Source organism: Ruditapes philippinarum, unplaced genomic scaffold (genome assembly GCF_026571515.1).
Source record: "Ruditapes philippinarum isolate M1 unplaced genomic scaffold, ASM2657151v2 ctg4066_1_1_1_1, whole genome shotgun sequence".
Taxonomy (NCBI): Eukaryota; Metazoa; Mollusca; class Bivalvia; order Venerida; family Veneridae; genus Ruditapes; species Ruditapes philippinarum.
The window spans coordinates 35,191-53,226 of record NW_026858575.1 but is presented as its reverse complement, the minus strand read 5'-3'; the positions used below and the strand labels follow the sequence as shown (position 1 = coordinate 53,226).

Sequence of the window (18,036 nt, the reverse complement as noted above, 5' to 3'; positions counted from 1 at the left end):
TCACTGGTAATACTGTTTGTGTTTTACTTTTTATATGAGACTAAGATGGTAAAATATTCAGTCTGTAGATATAGCTTAAATATTCTTAAATTCGGTTGAAAAGATATCTAATCAGAATTCCAAATACGTTTAATCTGTTATTTAGTTACACACATTAAATAAGACGCCGGATATATACAGACATACATAATGTTCAAGACGATAGTTAAAGTAATATTTAACGAAAATGACGGGAAATAATATAGAAATTTTATGTAATCAGGGTTTCGAAACCATTTTTTGATGAAATAAATTACATGTAAAAGAAACAACGAATTTGCTATACACACTTCCTTTTCAAACACGTTGCCTGGATATGTCTGTAAAGATACATATTTCAATACTTTAAATAAAAATAACGAATTTGTGAATAATTTATTGAACTAAAGAAGTTAACAATATAACATACATAGATATAATAATTGTAGCACTTGATAAATGACTAATGATAAGAAATGATCAGCAATAATAGACCTTGTATGATGTCCTTTGTAATGATTAATGAATATGAAACAATGGTATAAAATAACTTAATTATGATGTTATGATGAAGCATTAACCACATTTATTTTAATAAATACATGTATTTACATCATTTTTATGTACGGCTTCTCATGAGCGTATTTTATCAACAAGAACACCGGGACTTCTCTGTTTATTTAGTGATATTAAAAAGTAGTTACTGGCCCTTGTATGCCATTATATATCGCTGATTATTCCTAGTGTCTCTACCTCTTATTTGATCAAAAAATGCAAGTTATACATGTATGTATAAAACTTCACCGAAACCTATGCAAGTTACTGACGAAATTCCTATTGAATCAGGTTAAATTGTAATTCAAACATTTATACGAAATCCCAACTTGCAAGCAAACTTAAGGGGTAGCTTTCCTACCATGAATGGTAATTACAAGGCAAAGTAAATAATATTTATCAGAAATCACCGCGCTCATGTTTATGTCAAGCCATTATAATCCTCTCACAGGGAAAGAGCATTATTATTCGAAACAATACCACATATGTTCTTGAAAATTTCGATACATTTTACAAAATGTATATAATAGAAATATCGAAAAATTAATCTATAATGGAGGAAACTTCTTATGTTTGTATCGTGAATATAGTAAAAGACTTTGTTGAAACAAAATGTTAAGCTGTTGGAAATCTACTTTGTTAATATCGTCCTGTTTTATGTTAAAAGATAACAAAATTAAGTTAAATTACTATACAACATTGTTATTAATTTGCTTATGTAGACAGTTGCATTCCTTACAACGTACAGTAAGACCCATGCGTATTTCTATATTCAATGATTTCCTTTCACTGATATGTTGGAGGCTTTTTGTAAAATTATCAATGACGCGTTTTCTGTAGATCTAATGCTTTGAAAATGTCTGTACTTGTAAGAAATGTCAAAAATGTTACTAATAATTTTAAATTGTTAGGTTCGTAAGTGGTGCAGACATGTTAATAGGGTATTGATGGTTAGTAGAGTTAGATTTATACGACGTGTGAGTGAACGCCGAGTGAATTGTGACATCATCTGTGGTTGTTACAGTGGCGGTGTCAGAACGGTTTGTGACGTCATCTGTGAGAGGTGGAGATTGGTTGGTCAAGTTGCAACCAAATTCTGAAATTATATAAACAAAAGCAAGGTTTATTTGAGAAATATTTCTAGAAGTTCACACTATTAGATATTCTTCGAAAAACTGGCCTGTACATGTACTAACTCCTTCTTTAAAGCTTAAAATATCAGTAATTCCCATTTTGTACGCTAATACGTATAAAGATAACACAAAAGCGAAAAAGGTGTAATAATAGGCTAGCTAATATCGTTGTACATAACGTAATATATAAGAACCTACAATACTATGAAAACCGAAATATTCTCCCAAAAAAGAATGTTCCTTATACTTCTTAGAATGTACAAAATAGGATATTGACAAACAAATCATACTCGACGAAAACAAAATAATTATGTATACTTCCGGATCCCGAAAAAAAATTAATTAGGTAAAAGTTCCCAAACATTTCCTTCCTTTCTTTTTAGCTCTACAATTGAAAATCTTAAGGGACTTTGAAAAATGTGGTGTAACAATTCTAACAAATGAGCGTTACTATTCATGTGATATACAAACCGTAAATGCAAGATACCGGATATTTCTACGCGAATATGAAATAATAAGCTATGGTGATTTTGTGGCTAATGCATAATTAATCGCTGTCATAAAACATATCACTTGATGCTCGTGATTTTGATAATTTCATGCACGGATAATTGCCCCAATTTTGGTACGACTTGAAGTCGCCTTCTGCAAATTGTCTTCTAATAATATCACATCTTAAACAGTCACAGTCGTCTCTCCATTTCTGATCGATTACTTTCTTCTTTACCTTTGACGATCTTATTTGTTTTCTTGCCCTATAGCTACGTTCAGTTTGGGCGCTAACCGGAGGTAAAGGATCATGGGGCACTGGCGGTATCTCGTTCCTTACATTACTTAAATCAATTTGATAAATACCTGATTGTTCTAAAACAAACAACTCACTTTTAGTGTTTTTCTTGACCGAATCTTGGGTTTTCTCTTGTTTATCTGATATTAACGGAGACATTCTTGTATTGTTCTTCACAAACACAAACTCTTTTTCAACCAATTCTTTCATACTATCCTTTTCTAATTTAAATTTTGCAGGTGCTCCTTTACTGCGTTTATTTGTGTCTGAAGTAGAAGCGTCATTCGTTTTGTGCCTTTTAAGAAGATGTTTCTTGTAGGAAATGCTCTCGTATTTCTGACTGTTGTCAGCTTTTGTTTTAATGTTTTCTTGTTTTTGGCTACTTTCTTCAGAGGCGAGATTCTGGAGGGACTTGGACATTGTGGCGGTAAGATCTCGATAGTCTTGTCTTGTATTTAGGTCAGTGTACGATGAACTATGCTGATCCTGTATAAAATATACAAGGTATTTAAAGTTAATAATAATCTACATATCAATATTTGCCATCTTATGTAATTGATATCCACACTATTTATCTGATATAAGACTGATAATATCTACAACCAGATTGAATTAAAAACATGATATAAAAAGATTAAATTAAAATGAATGTATTAACCTGGAAAAGAAATAAAAAAAGAATGAAAAAACAAAGCTTATTTCCCATATACCATAAAACTTAAATGAGACAACATATCCGATATCTCGAAATTTGAATAAAACACCACAGCACACTCCAGCTTAACAAAGATCAAAACCAAAAATGTGTATAGAATTATAAGGAAAAAAATTCAAATTGATAAAGATATAATTAAAAACACATTTGTTTAACCGTTTATATAAAATGTCAACATTGCATAATTTAGATTTCTTAATGCATCATTACGGCATGGTTCTAATCTATATATTTCAATTTTTTTATCTGTATTTAGAAAAACGATTACACTAAGATGATAGCATTTATATTTTGACATGCTAGTACAAGAAGAAATGTCGAAATAGAAAATACAAACCGTTTCTTCACTGAAAATATAATATCTATCCACAATATTAGTTTTACTTTTATATTTACTTGATAATGGTAGACGTGTTGGCATTCTTTAACGTTGGAATGCCGAATTAAAAAAAAAAGAAAATATCTACTGTCCTATACAGAGAACACAGCATTAAAATGAAGGAGGTAATGAGAACTTATTTTTTTGAAATTAATTCAGAGGATTTAAAGTTAAAATTGACTTAATTTAGAAAGATTAACTTGTTATATCATAAAGGCTTGGCTAAATAAAGTAATATTGGTCGCCAGATTAAGTACGCGGATAATCTGACCTTTTATATATTTTATCCTTCTCCGAAAAAACATATTTTGATATATTATTCAACTCTATTTATGTCAACGCTAGAGAATGAATGACTGTCAGTCGTTGACAGTTTGATACTAAAATAAGAAGTGTTCGCACAAAATATGTCACTGACTTGCTATAAAATTAGTATTTAATACATCCAATCTGTCAAATAGGAGACTTAAGTAAAGCTTTGAATCATTTAGATTATTTTTTCTTTCAACTTTTAAACTAAATTTCTTGAATTGTTTTAATTTTGAAAACTAAAATGCATAATATTTTTATATACTGCTCTATCTTACTACAATTACCAACGTTTAGAGCTCGACAGCACAAGTTGAGAAGTTGTTTTGTGTTCGAGGACTTACAATGGGTACATTTTGGAATCCATTCCATTCATACTAACAAATATTAACATATTGACCTTACATATTTAAAACCTAATTATAACAAATGTAATGCATGCCGTAGTTTTCTATTTAGGGCTTAAATATGTTCGCTTTAATGTAGTAGTAGTTGTGTGAACCTTTAAAACTATAATATGCAAAAAGTCAAAAGACTACATATTTTCACAATAGAGAATATTTGTTAGTTTTGAGTAAAAGAAGAAAATATTGGAAAAGATACGTATATTCAAAAGCATAATCTTTGTTGTTTTATGATCTTTGATGAAAAACAGCTACTTATATAAAAAAAATTATCTCATCGACAAAACCAAATATTTTCATTGATCAGCATGAAAGGGGCTTGTTAAGAAATTTGACCGCACAATTCAAGAAGGTATTATGGAAATATTGTTTTATACATTGCAGCTGGTTTTTATTTGTATGTTGCCAAAATTTCGTATTATTCTATTGACTAAGATTTAAATGTATTCACAACAGACATTCTATAAGAAGATTAAAAAATCTAGTACAATTCAAAAGTATATCGTACTGACCAAAATATTGAATTACTTAAGAGTTATTGATATTGATCGATTAAAAACTGTGCCGTCCAATACCATGTACATGTATACAGACGATCGGGTTTGTGTGAACTATCAAATAATCCTTCTAAATATATCCTGTCACACAAAAAATATATATGTTCTGTATTCACGCACTGAAAGCCTACGAAATGTGAAGCCTGTCGACTATATGCTGACCCTTACAATTTAACTATGCATTAAAATGTCCAAATATAATTGACCGTTTGGCGAATAAACCAACATTTGTTTGGTTCAAGCACATTATTTCAAATTAAGATTCATTAATTTTCTTCAAATTTATAACAGGCGTTAAGAGGTTCAGCTGCTTGTAAGCAAAACAATTTTTGCTAGCAATAAATGCTTTTTTGAATATGATGGAAGTAGAAGATTTCCTATAAGCTACTTGTTTGTGTGAGGCAGTAATTCCCTTCTGTACTGTCAGGTAACAGATAAAAAATTAACAAGAATAATTTTTCTCGAGTTTTGATAATTATAAATACTTCAGTTAATACGGTTGTTATCTCGTATTTTTTTCTTAGCAGACCATTTTATCAAAATCATGGATAGGCAATGAAAACAAATTTCAGGAGGTAAAAATTGCAAACTTTCTATGATTGAATCTGTTCATAAGAGGTAATGTGAAGTATAATATCCTCTACGTCCACTAGCACCACCTTAATCAGTATTAAATCTCCATTGAAATCAGTGATCCCGAAGGAACAAAAAATAGAACAGTACAGAGAGGAAGTATGGGTCAACATTTTTACAGCTGTCACTCAACATTTACACCTACTATTGTCACAAAAGAAAAAGAAATTTCAATTAAAAGCATGGCAGTAACGCTTTCGACTGAAATCGTGCCCGTAGTATAGTAAGATATAGCAATATAAGACATTGTTTTTATTCTGTATTTTAAAGTAATACAATGTATTTATCATTCATTTGTAACAGTGTTTTCTAAATGTAATTTGCTACGAGATAAAACAATTCTCTAAGTACTGTGTTAAAGTACTAAACAATATTATTTAGTATAAAACAAAGTCACCAACAGCAAACACGCTACACCAGAATATCTTGCAAAAGGTAAACAGAACCAAAGCTTTTCAAAGTAATAAGCTTTTTAATATTAGATCTAATAAGAATAAGCAGCATTCAATTTTTATTATATAAAACCACACACTTTTCAGGCTCTTTACTTGGAATTGAAAACGGTTACATAACTAAATATGTATAATATCCATTTCCAAATTAAAATTTGAATGTATGAACTAGTTCTTAACCTTTACATGATAAAGAGATTCATAGTAGAAAAAGGTTTTAGTGTACGTAAAGAACTAATTAAGTTTATGACTTGAAATGTCTTATTTTCTATTTTCAGTTCGGTAATTAAACAAACAAATTTTCAAATTTTCCGATTAATATATTTAAATAATAGTAACAAATATTATGAAATATCACAAAATACAAAACATAAAATAACACTATAGTTTCATTTATACAGTAACTTAACGTCAACTGTATAAGAAAGTGTCCCAATGTTATTAAAATGGCTCATTTTTAAAGCTCCAAAGACAAAGAAAAATTTAGAATACGACATAACTTTGGTCCGTGTGTTAATGTTATTATATATTATTCTACAATAGCTATAAAAGAAAGCATTTTGTCTACACTAACTCCGTGTTTGTTTTACCTTCGGGTGTTTCGGTGGACTGTATTTCCAACTCTCAAAATGAAAAGCGACCTGTGTTAATTTTAGGAGGAATGATATTTTTATCATATTTTTCTTTCTTTCCTTCTTTTAAAATAATATTTTTTATCTAACAATCTTATTTACAATTTGATTTCATTGTCTTGATACCTGAATTCCTACTTCATCAAACTTGACTTCTGCGTTACCTTTTCACGGACTTTGATCACTTTATAAAAAATATTCATGATTATAAATTCAAAGTATTATCAATCACAAAGATACGGCACTTTATTTATCTATAAAAATAAATAACTTTAAAATGATTTTTTGAAAGAAAACAAAAACAATTGTGCTGTTGAATTACTGTCGGTATTGTCTGCGCACTGTACCAAAGAAAAATTGCAGAGTCACGATATTCAACATAATTATATAATTTGATTTGTGAGTTCATCATATACGATGACTGAATCATAGAATAATGCTATTTTGGTTGAAACAATGAAGTACATGGTTAAATACAAGATAGAAAACTTGTCTACATACCTGTAAGTTTTTCTTGTCTGTTAAATCTACTCGCCGGTAACCATCTGAGTGAACTGTCTTGCCGGACATTCCTGTCACAATACTGCACGTGGAAATTGATGGTAGCTTCATAGAGTCATATGTGTATGATCGACTAAACGAGCCAGGTCCTTGAAATTTCTGTTTTAATATAAAGCAGAACATGATTGTAATACATTAATATTGGAAGAATATTCCACTAACAAACAAGAGCGGTAACCATGTATAACTGCGACCAGTGCAGACCAAATACAGGCGGCAAAGCCATGGCCTGCACTTTTCAGTATTCAGTCTGTAAATATTTTGAATTTATATTTTGCATTTTTCCCTTAATACGATCAACCGTTTAGTCTATATTGAAAAATGAATGGACGTGATTTTTGTATTATTTGAGCTGCACGCCAGTCAAATTCATTAAAAAAACAATGATTACGACATTTGAGACGTCAATGATACCGGTTTATTTCATACTTTCCAGTGTTTTACTATATAATAATATATCAGATGATTATATTCTGATAAACCACTAGTGAAATTTATTAAATATAATTTTCACTGTAGCCAGACTATATCTGAATGCGGATGAAAAACAACTAAACGGAATAACAAGAAAAAAATGAATGTCGTCATACGTAAATTTTGCTTCTACAGGAAAAATAAGTCGATGTCATCATACATCATGTTAAAAATGTAACAAAATAAGAGAAATTTAACAGAACTATATTTCAAAATTGATGATGTGACGTCACGATGTTATGATGTCTTAAAGGAGAATGCGCGACGTTACGCGGCAGTCAGTATAAAATAATTAAAATCACATGAAAAGCATGAAATAAAAAGAAAATTTATTTGTTTTACTTAAAAGATTGAAATACATTTCATTCGTGAACACCAGTTACTCTTTTGCCACTCGTGGCTACGCCACTCGTGAAAATATTGCATCTGGTGTTCATTCAGTGATCCTGCATGCAAACAAACAAATATCCTCTACATAAACATGAAATTATTATCAATTTTGAAGGTATTGTTAAAGAAAAATGCACGGTTCGAGTACAAATACATAGGAATATAATCACGAAAGCCATGGGTACAGCACTCTGATATGCATGGAAAAAATATACTATACTGAGCGTAGAAGTAATTTCCTCACGTCATTTGGTTTATTGACGTCATGTATATGTCATATGATGTGCTGCATATTATATTGTTATAAATATTGCTCTTGTCTGTCCTATTTGTCTACGAGGGAGATAGTTTGAAGCGTGTAAGAATTCTGATTTTTAAAACGTCGTTATTAAGGGGGCGGGGGTCGCCTTCATAGGAATTTAGTACATTGATGTTTATAAAGAGACGTGCCTCCAGATTCATTCTAATTTTCTTAAATGTATTGAAAAGTAAAATATTGTGAAATGAACGCTGTAGAAATATGGTAATAAATACTACAAAATCAGGCAAATATCGCACATAACGTAAATTATTACATGAATCTTGAATTTCTTTCTTTTCTTAAAATCTTAATACATTATTCTCAAGTTTAATTTTCTTGAAATATTTTGATGTATCTGGAGGCATGCAGCTTTAATGAAGATTTTACATTATACCTTTGGCATCCCAGACGCTTTTGCATTAAAATCCAATTTCGGGAGACTTTTATTTCTTTCCCGAAGAACTTTGTATCTCTGTACATAAGTTGACTTATTCCTGTGTCGAGGCTGGATAAATGATAATGGACTTGCAAAGCTACTTCCACCTGGAGAGCTATCTCGAGGGGTCATCAATCCACGAATCCCATTTTCACCCTTCCCGGCATGCTCCAGGAATGCTTTTCTATAAGCCTGTAGGTTAAAAATAAGAAGATTGCAGTCAACACAGACCAATATATATTATAAAGGAAAAAGATCTACATGTATATAAGCTTTTAAGAAAACAGATAACGCTGCACGCAACACAGCATAGAGAACGAATAGAGTTTATTTTCATAATTTCACTAAACTTATACATTAACTAACTGTAACCTTTAAGCGAAAGCGTAATTACTATAATTGATAGATTCTTTGTAATCAAATATAAATGGAAAGTACATGTACAAATAATAACAAAAGACTGATAAACTCCTATATTGTTGAATAATGCACGGTTAAAAAACGTGCATTATAATACTACAGTGTATAAAATGTCAAATGACGTGTGAGCGCAGTGCATAGACCTACCGTGTAATAATGCACTTTCCAAGATAGCCCTATCTGTTAATAGCGGAATAGTGTAAAGCGTGTTAAAATTGATATTACAGAAATGGTAAAATTTGAATATATATAAGCATGGTTCAAATATAATATAATATTGTAAAATTATATCAGGAAGACTTTTACTGATTGATGTTGTTACTACTTTTAAAAACAAGAGCGATCAGTAATCACATGTGTCGCCTCATGATGGCCAATTTCATGTTGGGACAAATTTTGTGACAGACGGGCAGACAGACAGACAGTGCACAACTAGACTTGGTACTGATCATTCTTGTAAAGTTTGGATAAAATTTCACCAGTAGTTTATGAGGAGTAGTCCGGACAAGCTTTTGCGTATCTGGCAACACACAGAAAAAAACACCTTTTTATCAAAGGGCCATAACTCAACCAAAAATCATTCAACCGGAAAACCCGTGCAATATGCGCAAGGACTTGAGCTACAGATCAATCCTGTAAAGTTTCATTGAAATTGCATTAGTGGTATAAGAGAAGTAGTCCGGACAAACTTTAAAAATAAAAATTATTAAAGGGCCATAACTCAAACAAAAATCATTGAACCGGAAAATGCTGACAATATGCACAACTACACTTGGTGCTGATCATTCCTGTAAAGTTTGGATGAAATTGCACCAGTAGTTTATGAGGAGTAGTCCGGACAAGCTTTTGTGTATCTGGCAACACACAGAAAAAGAAACCTTTTTATCAAAGGGCCATAACTCGGCCAAAAATCATTCAACCGGAAAACCCTTGCAATATGCGCAAGGACTTGAGCTACAGATCAATCCTGTAAAGTTTCATTGAAATTGCATTAGTGGTATAAGAGAAGTAGTCCGGACAAACTTTAAAATTAAAAATTATTAAAGGGCCATAACTCTGACAAAAATCATTGAACCGGAAAATGCTGACAATATGCACAACTAGACTTGGTACTGATCATTCCTGTAAAGTTTGGATGAAATTGCACCAGTAATTTATGAGGAGTAGTCCGGACAAGTTTTGTGACGGACGGACGGACATACAGACAGACAGACAGACAGACAGACGGACAGACAGACGACGGACAGACAGACGACGGAGAAGTGATCCCTATATGTCGCCACTACTCCGTAGAGGCGACACAAAAAAGATGAATTAAAGTGAAACAAGTTTTATTAATAATACATGTACGTAGTTCATATTTAAGACAGTTACAGTTTGTTGTTTGTCTGACAGTGGTAACATGAATTGTTTACCTTAAGAAGTGCGGCAAACTGTTCATCTGAAAGTTTGCCTTTATACTGCTTCAGTTGCTCGGGAGTCTCAATGGTGCCGGTTTGTGTGAACCCCGTCTTGAATTCAATCCCTGAACTATCTCTGTCTGAATGTAACGATATATAGGTATACCAACCACGTTGTCTTAAACTAAGCTAATTAATCCATTTAATATAGTGTAACCGCAAACTTTGAACAAGATTTATCAACTTCTAGTTGTTAACTGCTCTTCCGCGTATATATATTTTCAGTACAATTTATATTCTCTCTTTTTATTTCTTTTCGTAAACTTCAAGATATTGCAGATAGACTTCCGTTTCTTTCATTTAAATAACCATGCTTAGATCATGTATACAGTCATTTAAAAGTCAGTCAATTATATTTCACTATTTTAGTTCAATTTCTATATTTGGTATACAAACGTTTAAAACGCACGGAGAAGATCAAAGATTAAGGATAGCAGTACAATCCGAAATGGTATTATATCGTCTCAAAACAAGATAATGGCCATTTTTAATTACAAAAACAATATGTAAACAAGGTATTAATTTTCATAATCCATGGATGTTAATCGGTTTGGCACATACATTGTATACATGATCTGCTTATATCGACTACATAATACTAATACTATTATAAATCTAGCTTAATCAATATAGATCTCTTTAGTTCATATTTAGCATAAAGCCTGCGAAAAATGAAACCATTTTAGATATACTGAAATCGATCATACTAGGTACAAACAAGTTAATGTTATTGTCATAACACTGAAATTTAAGATATTTATAATGACCTCCCTCGATACAAGTGTCATGTTTAGTTCGTCGTATACAATAAGCACAGTTCTTTTTACAATGAGATAAAATAGCTGTCATTTCTTTCTTTATGTGAAATCTAAACCTTAAACTTGTGGTAATTAAAATAAATTACTTCACCCCATAGTCTTCAACTTTCGGTTTAATGACTTTGTACAATAATAGTTGTTCTCCATACGACATGTACCATGTCAACTACAAAATTACTTGTCAAAAATCATGCAGTATGTGCATTAAATGAAATATCTATTTAAAGTAATTATTATGACGGTGTCTCCGATAGTACCATCGTTAAACTTGCCCTTGTATCGCACACACAAACAAGCACAGGTACGCACACTAGTGTTACTAATCAGTATAGGATAGTATAGACAATCCACTAGAGGATGTTTAAATATGCTTAATATCTAAGCTCTAGCTATTTATGTTTTTTAAAAGAAGATTTTTCAATTTTAACTATATGCATTTAAGGAAAATCAATGACGCCCTTGGACTGTACCTATTTTGACCCCAGGGCTTTTATTTGAACAAACTTGGTAGACGCTCATTATACCATGTTTCATGGAGATGTCGTTTTTGAGATGTCGTTTAAAGTAAAAGTTTACGGTCAGCGTGGTCGGACGACGGATGAAAAGCGATCACAAAAGCTCACCATGTCACTTTGTAATAGGCGAGCTAAAAAAGGCCCGAAAACATATACAACATTACTGATTTAATGAACAAGACCTCCACTGAAGCGGGGCAATATACGCCCAACGGCAAATTAACGGGAAGGTACGATCATGGCAAAATGCCCCATGGTGTATAAAAAGGGCAGTATTTTATATATAAATTACATGTTATACAGAATATCAAGGAATTATAGAATGCCTCACAAAGAACACCATGACAATTCAGTTCTTTTCAAATATGTTGTATATTCATTAATAAAATAAAATTAAATAAATAACCATGGATGAAATGGAAAGGTTTATATATTAACTTTTTGAAGGCTGCATGAGCAAGTGTAAAAATCTTTCCAGTTTGATATTTGACAGCATGGCATCCTAAGAAGTATGGATTTTAGGAAATATTTTTTCTCAAAATAGAAGCGGACAATAGGGCTATGGTAAAATTGTAGGTAAATGTAAGTCCCTCTTGACAGTCTGCATTTATCAAGCACTGATGAAGTTAAATACATGAAAGAAACAACTCAAATATATCAGGCAACAAACAACTGAAGTTTATTATTTATTCCGTATGTACATACCTTGCTTAAGCATATGTATTCAATATCGTTACAAAAATATGAACTTTCAAAGACCTTAATATTTCAAAATTACAAAAAAAAAAAATCATAATAAAATACCAAAATGAAAAGAAAAGCAATAATTTGGCACAAAAAGGAACTATAATAAACATAGATGAACCTTAAATGATGACATAATGAAAGGTGATTTTTTGCAACATAAATTATATAATACTACAATGCCCTCTAAAATAATTATACATGTAATACATATCAATATCAATAATATGCTGTCCTCCAACAATTCCATTACCACTTCATAATTCTATTTGTTTACAAACATTTATCTTAAGCAACTTTATACAAGATCCAGTGGCTGACAACATAACTCCACAAAGATATTTATCAGAAAACTTCACAAATGCTTGCAACATTGACAAAGTGAAAAAGGAGTAATAAATATGAAACATGAGTTTTAGGGTTACATGTAATTTGAAATGGGTCTTCCCATTTTAATAGTGAACAAGGTTTTTAAGATTGAAAAGGGTTTCTTTGATATATATTTTTTTTTTTGGAAACGGACCTTGTTTTATGAAAAAGGGACACTCCTCTGCAAAGAAAATGAATTGAAATTGTGTCATATTATGAATGTGAAGAGGTATACCAAGTTTGATAGTAAAAAAAGAAACACCAACGTTAAGACATGACAGTACCTATATTTCTCTCCAACAAGTCAATATTTATCTAAACACTTCATAAAATCAATACCACTTTATAAAAATAATAATTAAAGAAATTAATTTAAAAAACCACTTGATGAAACCACATAATATATGAAAGCACTTTTGGAAGGCAGTTTTTAAATTAAGCAAAAGAGTAAAAGTGAGATTACCCAGTAAATTACACAAGTGTTGTGAAGAATGATAATTTTAATGTCTGTTGCAGTTAATTTACACGGACTTATATAAATTAATGAACAGACAACAGAAAAATATTTTCTAAATAATTAATTGTTTTCTATTATGAAATCATAATGAATCAATTGATTGCAATATAAGAGAACCGGATGTTAACTATTTAAATTTACAGTAAACATAGGTTAACTATTCCAAATGTTATCTTGTTTTACAATGAAACAAATGTTAACTATTGCAGATATACCAAATGTTATCTTGTTTTACAATGAAACAAATGTTAACTATTGCAGATATACCAAATGTTATCTTGTTTTACAATGAAACAAATGTTAACTATTGCAGATACACATTAAAACAAGTGTCAACTGATGCAAATTTAGAGTGAGTAAAGTCAATGTTAACTATTGCAAATTTACAGTAAAACAAATGATATCCTGCAAATCAACAATAAAACATGTTATCAAAAAAAAACCCCAGATATTACAAATAAAGTTGTAGTATAATGTACATATAACATGTTTGCCCTATAGACACAAAGCACAGATGGTCCTTAAAATATCTCTCCTAAATACATGTAAATACCAATTGCTAGATTAATTACCATTATTATCACTACAAGAACTATATATACAGGTATCATGCTAACTAAACACATATACATATATTTTTCTTATGTATATTCCATTACAGATTTTGTTTCTAAAATGTTTATAATATCTCTGCATTTTCTATAACATTATCTGATCTAAACAAAAACATTATACATAATAATGTAAATTTCCATTGGATATTTCTTTTACAGTTGACAATTTATGATAAACAAAAATATGAACAAAACAAAACGCCCTTCCTTCCTATCTGTCTATCTTGAGACATTAAAATGAGCTGCCAGCATTCTAGCCAGGTGACAAAGATTAATCACTTTCAGCAAGTTAAATGTTAACATGTAAGATAGCTTTGAAACTATCTGTCTGCATATTGATTGTGACAAAATAATAGTAACAGCTATATCCCTACAAATATCACAAAATGTGACTGTAACTAACATAGTGGTGAACAACTTTTATGACAGAACTTGATATCAAAATAATATTATATTCTTCAACAGAGGAATAAAGGTACTATACAAAAAGGAAAAAATAGAAGAGTATTTTAGCCTTAAAAATGAGTATTTCGAGCCTCTGTTACAACAACTTGAAACAGCAGCAACATCAAAACGAGAGTTCAGGTTCTTGCAAGATAAAAAAGTGAGATTAAGAGGGCATATCAAAGCACAAGCCTGTAAAAGCATAAAACACAAAGTTGAATGAAAGATGCAGAGATTATATTTAGGCAAACCATTTAAGACCGTGCAGTTAAACTTTGTTCCCTCAATCCCAGATAGCTGGAATACCTGCCTTAACTTAACATCATACCCAGTTTAATTCCTAAATAATATATTGTTCTACCTCAGATCCCTCAAATACTGAATGCTGCCTGTGTCAGAAATTTAATGACAAACACACTTCTTCTGTTGAACACCAAAACACAATAAAAGTAGCAGGCTGACTTGCTTTGAATTACTGACTATTGACTTCAACTGTTGTTAATACAAGAACTACCAATCTATTGATATAAAAACTTCAATGGGCCTCTGAGTTTAAGCAAATAAAGTTCAACTTAGTGTAATTTCCACAAAAATATGTTACAAATGCCTTATTAAATCCATATTAAAATATACTTCTAGTTTCTTGTTCAAATTAGAGAAATAACTGCATAGAACTTATGTGTTTCTAATGAAGCAACATTAATAACAAACAAAAGTTATACATAAACATTTTCTGTAACAAAATATTGAAAAAACATTTGATATTTTACTCTTACTATTCAAATGTAGAAAAAGTGATAATTTGGAACACGATAATTACAGGACTGTAATATGAAATATTGCTGTAGCATAAAATACTGTATAATATCTAACAATATGTACATAAAGAACTTAATAGCACTTCAACATTTTGATGGGGTCACAGGACTGACACATATTCTGTCTTGCCTTAACTCATTATTTAAGAAAATAGGAGATAATTGTGAGAACAAAATAAAATACATCTGTTTCTAATACCAATACAAAATATTAATGTAGATATGTTTTCATGTTTTTTCTTTCTGACTTTTATTTTATTCCCGAAACACTCAAATATCAACAACTGTATTTTATAAAATGCAATAAGGAATAAAATACATGTATATGATCATTAGAAAAACTGTAAACAGACATTTATATTATTTTGGACTTTAAAATATAATATATATAAACAAATGCCCCTGTCCAGATCTGTACTTTTAAAAAAAATTTAACCTTGAAGGTCAAAATTGTGTCAATATTTCAAAATAAAACTTTTTTACAAGAGACATGTTGTGATATTGAAGATTTTCACGAAAAATTATGAAAATGTATATTTTCACGAGCACGAATTTTATTAATTTGAGTGAAAATGTGTATCATATTTCACAAAAATGAAAAGATAACCTTTTTATTTTATTTTACTATCAAGATAAAACATTAAATTTGTTAACAAACTCCCTCACTTATTGTACAATCTGAAGATATATGAGCCGCGTCACGACAAAACCAATATAATGGGTTTGCGACAAGCATGGATCCATACCAGCCTGCGCATCCGCCCAGTCTGATCAGGATCCATGCTGTTCGCTTACAAACCCTATTACAAGTACAGAAACTGAAAGCGAACAGCATGGATCCTGATCAGACTGCACGGATGCCCAGGCTGGTCTGGATCCATGCTGGTCGCAAACCCAATATGTTGGTTTTGTCGTGACGCGGCTCATATTATTATTATTAATATTTTGGTTTTCATCAGTGAGTGACTATAGGCTCAATACACAATTTATTGCCATCATCTTAAACTGTGTTGAGAAAAAGTGCCCGATTTTTTTTTTTAATTTGTGATAATGAAATAAATAACTGAAGTTATTGACTGTCAAGAAAAACATCTAAAAGTAGTCCCTAGAAATAAAAATGCACAAAAACATTTACAAAATAACTTGGTAGATTTATAATTAATACTGTTTTGAAGACATATGGCATCCTGTAATGATATGGCATGTATGTGAATATTGCTATTAATTATTTGAACAGTGGTATAACTGGTATACTAATCTATCTATCTAACAATCCATGGTCTACACATAGTCAATAATACTACATAATCTGGTATTTTCCACAAAACCATAGAATAAATTCCCATTTGAAATCATGAAATAATACTGCTATTTGAACCATGTGCATATACTATTATTGATCTCAGAACAATGGAATATTTTTGCATTTTGTATTGCTTAAGTATCACTCTATTCTACTATATTTGATACTGCACTATTGTGTCAGATGTAAACCATTATTTATAGCAGTGAAAACATTGTGGCTTAATCGTTATAGCCTCACTGATACAAGGGTATATCACTGTGCACTACATCTATGCATTAGGTTACATATGCTGTTGTAATCATAGCCTCTTGTAGATCTATTTGTAATATCACATGACTGGCTGAAACTACAGCATAGATTTTATTTGTACAACTTTCAGTTTCGATGTTGATATAGGAGGTTCTAGATGTATTTCTGTTATAACCTACTCAACAGTAGCTACCAAAGACATCAACAAATACAATTATGTGTCATTTCCTCCTGTTGGTTCTGTAACAAAAAAATGTTTTTCTTATTACACTGTTCAACAACATGAAAGATAAGTTAACAAATATTTCCCTTCTAAGTGTAAGCCATAATACAGCAATCTTTAGAGGTCATATGATAATGAAAGTTAACAAGTAAAAATAAAAAAACTCTTGAGTCTGACTAAATCCATCACATTCTGGAAGCTTTGAATGCAAGCTTCCTCCCCAAGAAAAGTTATAGTTATTTAATATTTTGTATGGAAGTCAAAATACATGTACTACTTTGTTTACATTTTGATACTTTGATGACATATTATTTCACATTTAGCACCACTGTCTTCAGGCAATAACCATCTACATGGCTCTAAAACCATTATTTAAATATTGCAAAATTCATGTTTGCTTTTTCTAAAGAAGTTAAAATTCATTCGTTTCTGAGACATAATGTGCCTTTCCTCTGTAAACCATTTTATTACATTATCTATTTAATTATTATTTCTAAATCATTTATCAGTAAAACAATTTTATTGAAATCACTATAAACCATTTATTTATTAGAAATAGATAAGCTAGAAATAATCTTGAACATTCAGTTACAAATTTAAACAATTTTACATAGGATTACACTTACATTTTGATACTCTCACAACATATTACTTTCACATATAGCACCACCTTTTTTCATGTAACAAGCATATAACATGTTCTATAACCATTATTTAAACATTGCAATATTCATGTTTGCTTTTTCTAAAGAAGTTTAAATTTACTTGTTTCTATATATATCTACTTTATTATTATTTTTAAA

At 30.6% G+C, this 18,036-nt stretch overlaps 1 protein-coding gene across 2 annotated transcripts; it reads right to left on the bottom strand.

Annotated features, from left to right (window-relative positions):
- Window positions 1–408: 408 nt before the first annotated feature.
- Window positions 409–11,238, bottom strand: LOC132753634 (uncharacterized). Of its 2 annotated transcripts, XM_060744126.1 has the most exons (6): window positions 10,572–11,233; window positions 8,695–8,928; window positions 7,076–7,234; window positions 6,533–6,583; window positions 2,589–2,979; window positions 409–1,669 (listed from the first exon to the last, which is right to left on the bottom strand). In XM_060744126.1, exons 2-6 carry the CDS (start codon window positions 8,866–8,868, stop codon window positions 1,473–1,475), a joined length of 972 nt encoding a protein of 323 aa, XP_060600109.1. In that variant the 5' UTR covers window positions 8,869–8,928; window positions 10,572–11,233; the 3' UTR covers window positions 409–1,472. The 2 variants fall into 2 exon arrangements, with proteins under 2 accessions (XP_060600109.1, XP_060600110.1); XM_060744127.1 differs by lacking the exon at window positions 6,533–6,583 and having other exon boundaries at window positions 10,572–11,238.
- Between the last annotated feature and the right edge of the window lie 6,798 nt (window positions 11,239–18,036).

What these genes read in the sequence shown, in the direction of transcription:
- LOC132753634 (XM_060744126.1), bottom strand. Translation starts at nt 8,868, where the DNA reads ATGACCCCTCGAGATAGCTCTCCAGGTGGAAGTAGCTTTGCAAGTCCA. An exon ending in GTCCACCGAAACACCCGAAG is followed by an intron (nt 2,980 to 6,532) that starts GTAAAACAAACA and finishes TATTTTATACAG; the next exon opens with GATCAGCATAGTTCATCGTA. An exon ending in GGTCAAGAAAAACACTAAAA is followed by an intron (nt 1,670 to 2,588) that starts GTGAGTTGTTTG and finishes ATATAATTTCAG; the next exon opens with AATTTGGTTGCAACTTGACC.